Source organism: Bombyx mandarina, chromosome 02, assembly GCF_030267445.1.
Source record: "Bombyx mandarina strain Sakado chromosome 02, ASM3026744v2".
In the NCBI taxonomy this organism is placed as follows: Eukaryota; Metazoa; Arthropoda; class Insecta; order Lepidoptera; family Bombycidae; genus Bombyx; species Bombyx mandarina.
The window spans coordinates 5,725,880-5,740,135 of NC_143209.1; the positions used below are offsets into that span (position 1 = coordinate 5,725,880).

The 14,256-nt window shown below is 36.5% G+C and overlaps 2 protein-coding genes across 2 annotated transcripts in view; one reads left to right on the plus strand and one right to left on the minus strand.

The window, feature by feature from the left end:
* The window catches only part of LOC114245667 (putative chitinase 10), a 25,749-nt gene continuing 11,493 nt past the window's right edge, over positions 1–14,256 (plus strand). Inside the window, exon 1 of the mRNA XM_028177916.2 lies at positions 1–114. Within this exon, the coding sequence (XP_028033717.2) occupies positions 108–114 (7 nt within the window). The 5' untranslated portion in view covers positions 1–107. The remainder of the gene's footprint in view (positions 115–14,256) is intronic.
* Positions 4,946–6,919, minus strand: Rad60 (DNA repair protein Rad60). The gene is made up of 2 exons (XM_028177911.2): positions 5,704–6,919; positions 4,946–5,036 (listed from the first exon to the last, which is right to left on the minus strand). Exons 1-2 carry the CDS (start codon positions 6,746–6,748, stop codon positions 4,969–4,971), a joined length of 1,113 nt encoding a protein of 370 aa, XP_028033712.2. The 5' UTR covers positions 6,749–6,919; the 3' UTR covers positions 4,946–4,968.

The following is a 14,256-nucleotide window of genomic DNA, read 5'->3' on the forward strand; positions in this document are numbered from 1 at the left end:
GATAGTTTGGATCGGTATTTCTTTAGACAGTATAATACAGCTGGTCTGTTGGCGGACTGTCGTGGTGGTGTTTTTTTAAAGCTGTTTCACTAATTTCCTTGTACAAAATGCTAGGTAAGTACCGTGAAATTGTTTTGAAATTTTAATAAAAATAATAATTGTAATAACAAATTTTATGTTTAAAAAAAAAACAATTTTTTTATTACAATTTTGTATGTTTTTTACCGCATTAATAAAAAAATATCAATTAAATTATGTAGTACTACAAATGAAAAAAGAATTCGGTATTTTCCGCGAATAAATCTTAATAGAATAACAACACTTGTTAATTATGATCTGATCGAAGTCACCGATGAATTCATCTTAAAGTTTTCGTCATGAGATGTTTTTTTTTCCTACTTATGCTGATAGCCTTGAGAGGCTATTTCAGCTTCTCCTTAACGTGTAGGTGAGCTCACGGGGTTCTTTTTTTATTTTTTATTATGAAATTAACCGGATACAAGTCCATTGGCCGATACGGGGTTCAAACCGGGTGTGTTGCTAACACTGGCCCTAGCAAGAGCAGTGCTTCGCAGAATCTACCACCGGATTGGAAACGCGACCCACTGAGAAGATCCTTCGAGAAACTCAGTGGGCTGTGTCTATGGGTTAGTTTACTTATCGAGCCCTTCGTTGCAAGCGACGGGTTCGACGAGAACGATGACCGGTGCTTATGGTACCTAAAAGCACCGTTAATTGATCGGGAGGATCCCTAATGACGAGTTAGGTATTTTTATTGGTTCACATAAAGATTTATGTATCCGTACCATTTATTATTAATGTAAATAAGATCGCGTATTCAGGATTTCACAATAATAAATGGCAGCCCAAGCTTGGATCAATAACCCTTAAAATCTCTTTCAAATTAATTCAGTTATTGCGGAGAAATTAGAGATACACTAAGCAATCTTAAGTGAATCGTAAAAACACAATTACGCAGTAACAATAACAAAAAATAATTTGCGGGTACGAATGTTTGTTTGTTTCTTAGTGTTTTTTATTAGATCCTGGATCCAAAAATATAAACACCGGCTAACCATACTGAATGAATCAAAAATTTTACAACAAAAAAAACGCGTCTTCAATAGAATATAATGGGAACTTTATCGATGTAGTCGTAATAATAACTATATAATAAACTAGCGGCCCGCTCCAGCTTCGCACGGGTCTTTAGAAAAATTTCAAATTAACAAAAAATATAATACACACACATTAACCCTTCTATTTGCGTCAGGTTACAAAAAAAATAATATTATAAAGATAGTTTGAATATTATTATTTGAATTAACTTTTATTTTTATTTAAATGTTTTTTTTTATTTTTTATCTTTTTTTATTTATCTATTTATTTTATATTTTTTATAATAATAAATCGTTTTCGCAGCGCACGCGATGTAAATAATATTTAAGGTCTTTTTTTACACCTTGAGTTACATTATTAGAGTTTTAGTAAGGATCCCTAATTTTTGTTCAAAAAGAATATTATTATAGTCTATGTAAGTGAGCCTATGTCATTCGGGGATAGTGTAGCTTCCAAACAGTGAAAGATTTTTTCAAATCGGTTCAGTAGTTTCGGAGCCTATTCAATACAAACAAACAAACAAATCTTTCCTCTTTATAATATTATTAATAAATAATAATAATTAATTAATATATTATTAGTATTAGTATTAGTATAGATATATACTACTATACTAATAAACATGGATTATTACGGATAACACAATACCTACTCGTGACTTCTTGTTAAAATTTAAATAGGATCACACGAGAAGCGCCGGCTTTTAATTAAATAAAATAAACATTAGTTTAAAAAACAAACACAAAAAAACACGCTTTTGTTGCGAACTAAACTAAACAGTTTTTTTTTAATTACTTAGTTGGGTGGACGAGCTCACACTCCACCTGCGGTTAAGTGGTTACTAGAACCCATAGACATCTACAACGTAAATGCGCCACCCACCTCGAGATATAAGTTCTAAGGTCTCAAGCATCTAGTTACAACGGCTGCCCCACCTTTCAAACCGAAACGCATTACTGCTTCACGGCAGAAATAGGCGGAGTGGTGGTACCTACCCGCGCGGACTCACAAGAGGTCCTACCACCAGTAAAATTATTATTTAAAGTATTTTTTTTATGTTAAAAATAATTAGTGATTAGGAAAAACAGTTATTCTGTTGTAAAAATGCGTGGGATGTTAGATTTAAATTAATTTAAATATTTTATTGACACGTATTTTTATTAATTAAAGTTATTATAAAATATTTTAAAATAAAACAAAACTTTCATCATCAACTCTTTTTTTTTCCATACGATAAAATGAGTTTTTCTTAATCAGTAATTTTTTTTTTATGGAACTGATTGACTGTTATTTTTCACTTTTTAGTTTGTCAGTTTTCAGTAAGACACAAGAATGCAGAGTCTGGTGAATTTCAGAAAAAAAAAAGAAATTTTTGTCGTTTCCTATAAAGTATATTGATAGCTTGTAGTTGTGATTAGTAATGTAATGTACATTTAAAAAGTTATTTTCAATCTTATGGATGAATTAATTATATGTATAAGGACAGCGTTACAACGATTCTTTACGACATCAATACGACACGATACACCTTTTTATCGTATCGCGCAGTTAAGTTTAAATTTATTTTCTCGAATTTCACTATCAATTTTGTCAGCCCCACGCGTAATAAATGGCATTTTGGCGCCTTGTGCGATCGCGTCTCTTTTTATGCCAGATTGATGTCGCTCGCCTGTGCGTCCTGTATGGTTAGTGTGAGTTTTTTAACGTTATCGATAGCGTAAAAGTTAACTCAAATTTGTTTGCAGTTGGAACAACGCCCCTAGCGGCAAATGTAGGCAAACGTTCCAACTAACAAATTAGCCAAAAGCATATTGAATATACTCCCAAACACACAACGCTCTCAGTTGTCGTGGACTAAATAATATAAATAAAATGCCTTTTATTTCCTGCTAAAATACAAAGTAAATAGGTATTTAATAATTTTATTTTTCTTCACTAATGTTTGCCAGGAACCCATTAAACATGGTGAGGGCCTCCTCCAAGTCCTTAAGGAGTTGGCTATAAAGTAAAAAGCTGAGGTAGTTTTGGGTCGCACAAAAGAATCTACCCGATAACCATACCGTCGAACTCGGCAAGGGGTTCGTCAAGCAACCTAACCCATTCTTCATCCCGCTGAGTTTCTCGCCGGAGTAGATTCAGCCGCGAAGCAGCTACTCTCGAGTTTTCATGTCTCCTTCGGAGGCGCTCGGGCAAAAAGAATCTAAATGAACACGACAAATGAATCACCGATTCATGCATTTGATTGTCAATATCACCAAACGTCTGATAACAATTACTTTGTTTTCCATGGGCCTTCTTAGTAGTTTTTTCTTGTGTATAATATGTACTTGCACGAAATGTTTTTTTTTGTTATCAACGTTACTAAATCCCATAGACAAAACCTATTGAGTTTCTCTACTCAGTGAGTCGCGATTGCGATTCGGTGGTAGATTCTGCGAAGCAATGCTCTTGCTAGGGCTAATTCTGTATAGCATTCTCAATTATCAATAATCTAATAGCAAATTCTCTCAGGTTGAGCCCTTGAGTTCATTTACCCGTTCGGACGTAGCTGGAATAGACTCTTAGACTACCAGCAATTTGATAGGAAAAAAATAATTACTATATAAATAGACTAGCGACCCGGCCTCGATTCGCTTCGGAAACATGAAATTTTATTATTATTTACGACATCACATTAGAAATCTCAAAAATAACAGTATTTCTCCACTATTTAATGGATGTTATTATACATATAAACCTTCCTCTTCAATCACTCTGTCTATTAAAAAAAACCGCATCAAAATCCGTTGCGTAGTTTTAAAGATTTAACAATACATAGGGATATAGGAAAATTTTTTTTTTATTTTTATTCCTACCTAAGCTGGTAGCCTGGAGCGGCTATTCCAGCGTAACCGTGGCTAGTAGGTGAGCTCACGGGGCTCAAACCTGACGACGATGCTAACACGAACCCTAGCAAGAGCCGTGCTTCGCAGAATCTACCACCGGATCGGAAACGCGACCCACTGAGAAGATCCGGCGAGAAACTCAGTGGGCTGTGTCTGAGAGTTAGTTTACTCGTCGAGCCCTTCGTCGCAAGCGACGGGTTCGAGTAGAACGGTGACCGGTGCTTGAAGTACCTAAAAGCACCGTTAGTGGATCGGGAGGATCCGAGATGACGTGTTTTGGGCGACGTCGACTGCTTTCCATTCTGTCCGCAGGATCGCTATAGGAACAGAGAAAGCGACTTTGTTTTATACTATGTAGTGATGCACTATGATACAGTATATCACTCGACTAGATTCCATTGCCTTTAGTTTTCGTTCAATCAAAAAAAAAATTGTTTTAAGAAGAAAAAAATAGTTTAGTGGGTAAATTTTGGACGGGCCCATAGTACCTAGTTAGTACAGAGGATTGAAGTTTGAAGAATTAATTATATTGGAATTAATATTCCTCGCCGAAATCACATTTATCTCTTTATAAGTGAAGCTATAATGCGTTTCGGTTTGAAGGGTGGGGCAGCCGTTGTACTGTAATAAGCTCGAGACCTTAGAACCCATATCTCAAGCTAGTTGGCGGCATTTACGTTGTAGATGTCCATGGGCTCCGGTAAGCACTTAACATCAGGTGGGCCGTAAGGTCGTCCACAAATCTAAGAACAAAAAAAAAGGTGGAACATAATGATATATTGTATCGGAGGTTCTTTATTTGTTATTAAAAAAAATCAATGACCAGGAATTATAATAGTAATCTTGAACCTCTAATCTCTAGTTTAAGGGATGATGTTTTGGAATTTTACTTTAGGTTTTCTTCGGAATCATCCAAAATGAAACGATCTGAACATAATATATTTTTGTCATAATTTATTTAATATCATCTAACAATTTTTACATCTATACAATCACCATCTTCTAGTTCTAAGTCGTTTGGTGTATTTTTACCTAAAACAAAAACAAAAAAAAAGTTATTTTTAATACAAATATTAACATAATACAAGATGAAACATGTCCACTAATACAAGAAATGTAAACAAAAAATATTATCTTTCTTAACTGTTATTCTAACAATTATTAATAAAATGTTTAAGAAGCCATATTTCATTATAACTTGGTTATGGAATATTCTCAATACAAATTTCAAATCAATTATTGTTAAGTGAAGATTTTTGTTATCGGACCTATACCTGGCCACTTCTCATGTTCCTGAGCCCCAGTAAACACTTACTATAAAATGAGCTGTGAGCTCATCCACCCATCTGACCATTTTAATTGCAAAAGATGAGATCTCAAGTATCTAAGCTCAAATATCTGAAATATGTGCATAATATAGAGATACAATACAGACTTAAGTTACAGATAATTATTGTATTACTATTATTTTATATATGGATGGATGAGCGCACAGCCCACCTGGTGTTAAGTGTTTACTGGAGCCCATAGATATCTAAAACGTAAATGCCGCCACCTACCTTGAGATATATGTTCTAAGGCCTTAGCATAGTTACAATGGCTGCCCCACCCTTCAAACCGAAACTCATTAGAGATATAGCATGTATTTTGAGGCTTTAAAACACAATTCATTATCTTTAAAACGTAACTAACAAATTACCTGATATTAAATCGCCATCAAAATAAAACAGCAACCTTTCCAGAACCTTCTCGAAGTGCTCTGCACATTTTAACATAGCCAATGACATTGTGTCATCTTTATTGATTGTAATCTGAAATGGTTTTTTCTCATTCTGACACTGAAACTTGACATTAATGCCGTTTACAATATTATTGTCCAGTTTCGGAGTCAAAGTATCGACGCACTCATTAACGATACCTCCTTCAATGAACCTGCTGATGTTGTACCCTATGCTGTCTGGAGAATCATCTATTTTGATTACAACATCGTTATATGTAAAATAAAGTTTTTCATTACTTATGTTTTCTTTGTTACCGAAGTGATCGAATATCGGTTTCAACTTCTGGTATTTTCTTATTTGAAATTTAAATATTTCTGAGCTTTTCCAGTACACTTTGACGGAGAGCTCTTCATTGTCCAAGTCCTCTGTGTCTAGGACTACTACGTCTTTGGGTTTGGTAACGAATAATGTTTGCGAGTGAGATGAGTCTGGGTAGTGGTCTGTGTTGCCTATACTGAAAGTCGGTATATCTTCAGTTTCTCTATGAAAGTTGCCCCGACCTCTACCAGTACTCCGGCTTCTATTGGCACGACCTCTACTGGTATTTCGACCCCTAATATTCCTGGGTCTTTTTGAGCGACCTCCTCTGCCGGTCTCGGGCGTCGGTGAGATCTGCTGCGTACCTTCGGAGTTCTTTTTGGTCTTCGCACGAGTTCTTTTTGATGGCGGCTCTACTGGATCCACTATTACTGCTTCAACATTCCCTTTAGATCGCGTAACACGTTTGTTACTCTTTGGCACAGTTTGTTTGACGAATTGGACATAATCGTGGTCTTTTATTAACCCATCCGTGTTCGTAACGTGGCTTCCGCCGATTGATAATGGGTTCTCTAAATTATAACGATCGAAACTATCATTGAACGTGTCTGTTATTAAATGCTCCTTTTTCTTATTTAATAATATTTGTTGTAGCTTTTGTGCTGCATTCCCGTAGCAGTCGTCTTCTGAATCCGATGAACTCATCTTTAGTCACACAATTTTTAATAGAAAATTATTTACATTTGTACATACTTGATCGACAGTCACAGTTTTGTTGTTAAATTCGAAATTTCGAAATACAAATTGTTTTGATTTTATTTATTTTCGAGCCATAGATAATAGAGGTAAGTACACAAAACATAGAGGTGCTACGTTGTCAGTGTCATTTTTGTTTGTTTGAAACGTCCAGTGGATAGGCAAAGATAATTTAGTATATACAACCAAATGCTTTGAAACAAAGACTGAATGGAGTTGACTGAAATTAATAAAGATGATAATGGAATAAAATAAACGTATAGCCAGGTCTGAAAATCGAGGTCTAAAAATCGACCCTTATTAATTAACACACGTTCTTATTTAAAGCTTTCAAGACACTGTAATTTGTAATAAGATTAAGATTCTAGTAGGAAGTATCATTGTTGTACTTTTAATTTTATTAACTGAATTTTATGTTCATTTACTTTTTTTAAATAACATGAGAACATAACTTAACGTTTACTCACAATTGTAACGTTTTTAAATTGGTAAGTGTTAATATGAAAAAAATTGAGATAAGATTTTTAAAGTAATTTGCCTATGTGGATCTGACGTATCTGTTCATTTTGGATAAAGTTGTCTCATGTCCAAAGCGGCTTGGGAATCCTTGATCTATACATGATGTTGATGAGGTGACATGAAATAACTTCTCACTGAAATGGTAAGGCTTGCTTACCTTTAGGCTTTGCTTCATTTTTTCACACATGTCCATTTCCACAGATGCTATATTAAAAAAACACTGCATTGACAAAATATTTTTTTTACATAATCCGACACATAGCATTCCCTCCAAAATGTCGTTCACGTTATCAGCGTGACAAACGTCAAGTAATACAAAAAGTTTTGCGTGTACTACACAAACGCAATTTATTAGCCCATAGACACAGCCCGCTGAGTTTCTAGTTGGATCTTTTTGGTGGGTCGCGATTCTGATCCGGTAGGTAGTAGATTCAGTGAAGCACTGCTCTTGCTAGGGCTAGTGTTAGCAATTCTCTCAGGTTGAGCCCGTGAGCTCACCTGCCAGTCCCCGTGATTTTTTTTTATTGCTTAGATAGGTGGACGAGCTCACAGCCCGCCTGATTAAGTTAAGTGTTTACAGGAGCCCATAGACATCTACAACGTAAATGCGCCACCCACCTTGAGATATAAGTTCTAAGGTATCAAATATAGTTACAACGGCTGCCCCACCCTTCAAACCGAAACGCATTACTGTTTCAAGGCAGAAATAGGCAGGGTGGTGATACCTACCCGCGTGGACTCACAAGAGGTCCTACCACCAGTAATTACGTCCTTCACCGTGGAAGTCAATCGTGAACATTTGTTGAGTACGTATTTCATTAGAAAAATTGGCACCCGCCTGCGGGATTCGAACACCGGTGCATCGCTCAACACGAATGTACCGTACCTCTTATCATTTAGGCCACGACGACTTCAGAACGACAACTTTTATAATTTATTTACTTGTTTAAATAAAATATATTGTGCAAAATAGCTTATGATAATAATTTGCGAATTGGGTTTGTCGCCACCCAGAAGTGGCACGGTACAAAACCATTGCATTATTAAATGTTGTCAGCATGTATTTAAAAGAAAATGACATTTAAGCTCTGTGTCAAAATTGGTATTTTCCCCCCATTTTCCAAGTACAGCAATTGATTTATTACTTATGCCATTACACATAAGGACTGATTTCAAAATATATGTTATGAACAGGAACTAGATTTGACGAAAAAAAAAAGATAATGGCGTCGAAACATTTATGAATAATCATTTTCATAATTTGTATTGTATGTACGTCAGGTATAAGAGATCTTTTTTCAGATTACACGTTGGGTTTTATCTAAATTCACAATAAAATTACCACGAATGTTATCTGTAGGCCATCTTGCGTTAATACAAGATCAATAATTAAGATTGTGTGTGTTTGACTACTGGATTTAGACGAATTAGAATACAAAAGCTCGTTTTATTTATCTATTAGGTTGTGAATACAATATTTTTAGTTATTTTAATTTTCGTTCAACATATAGTAAATCAGTAGGTATCTAACTTAGGAGTTCCCATTAGTATATTCATTAAACATAGGAGGCCCGATAATCTATACTAATGTTATAAAGCTAGAGTTTGTTTGTTTGAACACGCTAATCTCAGGTAGGTACTACTGGTCCGATTTGAAAAATTCTTTCAGTGTTAGATAGCCCATTTGTCGAGGAAGGCTATATAATATCACGCTAAGACCAATGCAAGCGGAGCACTAATAGAGAATGTATCAAAATCGGAGTTTTTTCCCTTTTGAGAGCTTCCGCTGCGTGCGCTGCGGAAACGGTTAAAGTTTCGCTAAACTAATGTATGACAGAAAAATATCCCTTTAAAAGTCTAAAGAAAAGTCCGCGACAGCATATGTCTATATGTTAAGGTTGGCTCACTATAACGTTTTTTAAGCTAACAAAATTCGTTCTATAAAAGCATTATTTGTGAACTATTCCACGCGGACAAAGTTGCGGGCAAAAGCTAGTATAAAAACATTGGGCGATGTGAATCAGCACGAGGATGTACTTTCATTCTACATATTTCTACCGCGATGCTGCTAGGAAAATATCGACTGGCCTAGTCAAATAGCATATCAGGAGCTATACCAGAAGTCTTTTTATAACAGATCAACTTTGATAGGAATTTGACCTGTGATTACATTACAGGTAGGACGTCTTGTGAGTCCCCGCGGGTAGGTACCACCACTCTGCCTATTTATTGCCGTGAAGAAGTAATGCGTTTCGGCTTGAAGGGTGAGATAGCCGTTGTACTGTTAAAGCTGAGACCTTGCAACTCATGTCTCAAGATGGGTGGCGAAATTTACTTTGTAGATGTCTATGGGCTCCGGTAAACACTTCACACCAGGGGGGCCGTTAGCTCGTCCATCCATCTACCACCACCACCCTACCTATTTCTGCTGTGAAGCAGTAATGCGTTTCGGTTTGAAGGGTGGGGCAGCCGTTGCAACTATACTTGAGACCTTAGAACTTATATCTCAAGATGTCTATGGGCTCCAGTAACCACTTAACACCAGGTGGGCCGTGAGCTCGTCCGCCCGTCTAAGCTAAAAAAAAGCGCGGTGACAGGTCCATGACCCAAACCCCTTACGGCACGTTACAACCCGATATACACAACTGGCAATACGCGTGAGTGTGATGACAAATCGAAACAAGACTAAGTAATTGACCGAAAAAGTCATCGAACTAAAGTTCCTTCGACTTTATTAATACGTTGCGCCATCAGTCTACAATCATTTCTAGTAATCAAAACGATAAATTAGTTTTGTTGAAGCTAAAAATATATTTTTTCCAACAAAACAAGTTTGTAACACAATCTATACTGATAATCTTTTGTGCTTAGTATGAGTTTTTTAACGTTTTCGATAGCGTGAAAGTTAACTCAAATTTGTATGGAGTTCGAACGTTTGCCTACGTTTGCCGGTAGGGGCGCTGTTCCAGCTCTGTTTTAATTAAATTAACTCTTACGCTGTCGAGAACGTTAAAAAACTCGCACTAAGCATACTCATATTTTAAACTAAGGCACTGTATCACATACCATACAGCCTCATCAGGGTAAGTGGGCGAGCAAAGGCTCAGCCAGAAGGGGGGGATTTGCTAACGTCTACCCGAACGCCTCCAAAGGAGACCTAACAACTCAAGAGTAGCTGCTTCGCGAATGACACGTGAATTTCATCTTTGTATTATGCCTTAAAAAGAAAGCGAGTGGAGTTATAGATATAAATTTTTAATGTAAAATATTGTTCTATGTGTCTGATTCATACCCGATTCTGTGGACCGAATGGTAAACGGTCGACGTCGCCCAAAGCACGTCATTTCGGATTCTCCCGATCCACTAACGGTGCTTTTAGGTACCTCAAGCACCGGTCACCGTCCTCGCCGAACCCGTCACTTGCGACGAAGGACTCGACGAGTGAATTAACCCATAGACACAGCCCATTTTCTCGCCAGATCTTCTCAGTGGGTCGCGTTTCCGATCCGGTGGTAGATTCAGCGAAGCACTGCTCTTGCTAGGGCTAGTGTTAGCAACGTCCTCAGGTTAGAGCCCCGTGAGCTCACCTTATCGCCCGGTTACGCTGACATAGCCCCCTAAGTTACCAGCTTAGGTACCAGATAATTATGCGTAAGAGTACAACTGCTTCATCCATCGAAATATTGGAAAGGTTAATATTTTAGAAGTGTGCCTTTTATTCTTTTTAATAATGAATAAGCAATTTCATAACTAGAATTGAATTTATAAAGATAAACATAGCAACACCGACATAGAAATCACGCGAAAGTTCCAACAAAAAATATAATTTCGATTTTCACAAAACTACACAATTGGATATCGTAATTAATCTATGTGAAGATTGCAAAAATACATTTTTCTTTTTGAAAGTACGAAATCAATACTTTATCTTATCTCAAAATCTTGTATAGGCTTGAGCAAATTAATAAAATATACGTGTTTTCGCTACAATATACTTCAGCTACATTTAGGTAGTTAATTAAAATAAATAAATTTAGTGGACTTTTCCTGATACATCCGGAGTAGAGTTCATCCATACTACCTGGAGCCACTGCGGTCATCCACAGTGCGTTTCCAGAGATCTTTTTTGCCACGTACCATCCGGCTTTGGAATGAGCTCCCCTCCACGGTGTTTCCCGAGCGCTATGACATGTCCTTCTTCAAACGAGGCTTGCGGAGAGTATTAAGCGGTAGGCAGCGGCTTGACTCTGCCCCTGGCATTGCTGAAGTCCATAGGCGACGGTGACCACTCAGGTGGGCCGTATGCTCGTCTGCCTACAAGAACAATAAAAAATAAAATAGAAAGTTTCAGAATCACCGTCGGTCGTTGGTAATAGTTGTTCACGATTATTGAGGGATTGGAATAAAACTGTGGCTAACATAGCAGTGTCTGTTTTTTTTTTCAAGATAAAAGGTCTGCGGAAATTCACGCTCACTCAATGTGCTATTCATCGAGTTGACGTCAAAACTCCCAAAAAGCAATAAAAAGAGATACACCGGCTTTTTATTGACTTAAAAAATATATAACTACGACAGACTAGGCTGTATGGGCTACGGTCTTTGCCTGGTTATTGGCGAATTTAAAAACAACAACAACAATATCGTTGCAGGCTTCCGGATTTTCATTTCATTTTATTATTATTATGAGGATATAATAATAATAAAATGTACGTTAGGGCTTATTTCTAGCAACATTAACCACAATTAACTTATTTAATACTGTAAATAATGATGAGAGCGATTATTGATTTCGAAGAAAACAATTAACAACTTAATTTTAGCTGCAGAAAAAAACAGATTTCTCTTAAACCTGGGTGAGAATATAAAAATAGTTTTCTGAATATGAAACGATATTTCTTTGTCTATCAAATTAAGTTAAAACCATCACCACCCGACAACTTTTTAGGGGCCCTAACGCCCATAGATGGGCATTGTCCTTTCACACTCCTCCGTCCGCGCAATTTTCGTAAAAAGGGATGCAAAGTTTTTGCTTCACGCATTAATTTATAAATAAGTCGCCTCGACTTTACCGCATTTAAGTTAAGGATTCATCGTTGTGACTAAAAAAAAAACCGGCGCTTCAAATATCTGTTATCATTCAAGACTACAGAAAACAAGCAGATAATACGATAACAATAAACCAATTAACGTTAATAAGTTATATCGATTGAAGGAATCTCTTAATAATAAAAAAAAAACATTATCACCGCCATCTTGATTACGATAAATAGAAAACAATTTTGAATTGTTTTTGTGTAGGTACTTTTAATTTGATTATTTTGTTTTATGTTTCGGTTCTCTATTAAAATAAAATGTATTAAAAATGAAAATAATAATAATTAAGAGCTCATTGCAATCATTTAAAAATTCACGTTCAGAATTTTTTAGTTCGCTAGTACTTTTTATATTCTTGATGCACGAAATGTGACGATTTCTTCTCTTTCTAACACGCCTTTGAAATACGAAAACTTATAAGCATACTAGCTTTTGCCTGCGGCTCCGCCCGCGTGGAATAGTTACTTTGGCATAACGCTAAATTTTACCCCCACTTCATTTACGCAGAAAGTGAAAAGACTTGTAGTATTGGTCTTACCGTGATGTTATATTATAGCCTATAGCCTTCCTCAATAATTGGGCTATCTAACACTGAAAGAATTTTTCAAATCGGACCAGTATGCCCTGAGATTAGCGCGTTCAAACAAACAAACAAACTCTAGAGCTTTATAATATTAGTAGGTAAAAAATTTTTTTCCTTAAATTACAAGATTCAAAGTTATCTAAATCAAGAGACGGAAGTTTTAACTGTATTGCAGAACTGGTTACCACCAGTAACGGCAATATGCTGGTATAAAGCTCAGAAAATGTTATTGCCTATTCTTCAGTGAATTCCGCCTTAACAATAGCCACGAGAGCAGTGTGCTTAGTGCTAATTGTTTAACGTTGTCGATAGTGTAAAAGTTAACTCAAAATTTGTATCGAGTTGGAACATTTACCTATGTTTGCCGCTAGGGGCGTGTTCCAACTGCATACAAATTTGATCACGCAGGAGCAAGTCACTGTCGTCGCCCTAGACACGTCCTTAAGAATCCATCAGATCCAATAACTCTTGCATTAGATACCTTCAGCTCTAACACTAGGAGCAGGCTTAGGAACCCCGGTAACCGTACTCGTCGAACTCGACAAAGAGGTCGACGTGCAGCCTAACCCATGCATTAACCCGCTGAGTTTCTCGCCGGATCTTCTCAGTGGGTCGCGATTCCGATCCGGTAGTAGATTCATACGCGAGCCAATTGCTCTTGAGTTGTTTGGTCTCCTTCGGAGGCGCTCGAGCAGTTGTTAGCAAATCCCACCCCTCCTGGCTGAGTATTTGCTCGCCCACCTGTCCTGGTGAAACTGGAAAGGCCTCCGGGCCACCAGTAATATCAATCATAAAAAAAATGAGTTGACTTTTACGCTATCGATAACGTTAAACAACTTACACTAATCACACAGGTGGATTGAGCTTTTCTAAATCGACGCATACTGCACGTCACTGGACCGTCAGTGGCGTTATTTCAATCGTACTTATGTTGATAATTAGAAAGATATATTATTCAAAATGCCAACAATATCCTGTGAACATTTTGATTGTAGATAGATTCTAATCGAAAATTAAATCAGCCGCGATAGCAATTTTAATAATTATTACTAATTATATTACTAATAATTATGTTCCATCTAAAAACGTGTTTTTTTTTATTTTTTATTAAGACATTTCAAAACGATGTTCCAATGCTATTTATTATATTTGACGTAAAGGAACTATTTAAAAAAAATACATTTAAATAGTTGACAAACTAAAAAAAATTGGTGCGCGTGCAGCTTGGTGCACGTGAATGAAGTGAAACTTCTTTTTCGAT

Coding starts and splice junctions, on each gene's coding strand:
- Rad60 (XM_028177911.2), bottom strand. CDS start 6,748: ATGAGTTCATCGGATTCAGAAGACGACTGCTACGGGAATGCAGCACAA. Junction 5,037..5,703: donor TGATGGCGATTTAATATCAG/GTAATTTGTTAG, acceptor TTTTTGTTTTAG/GTAAAAATACACCAAACGAC.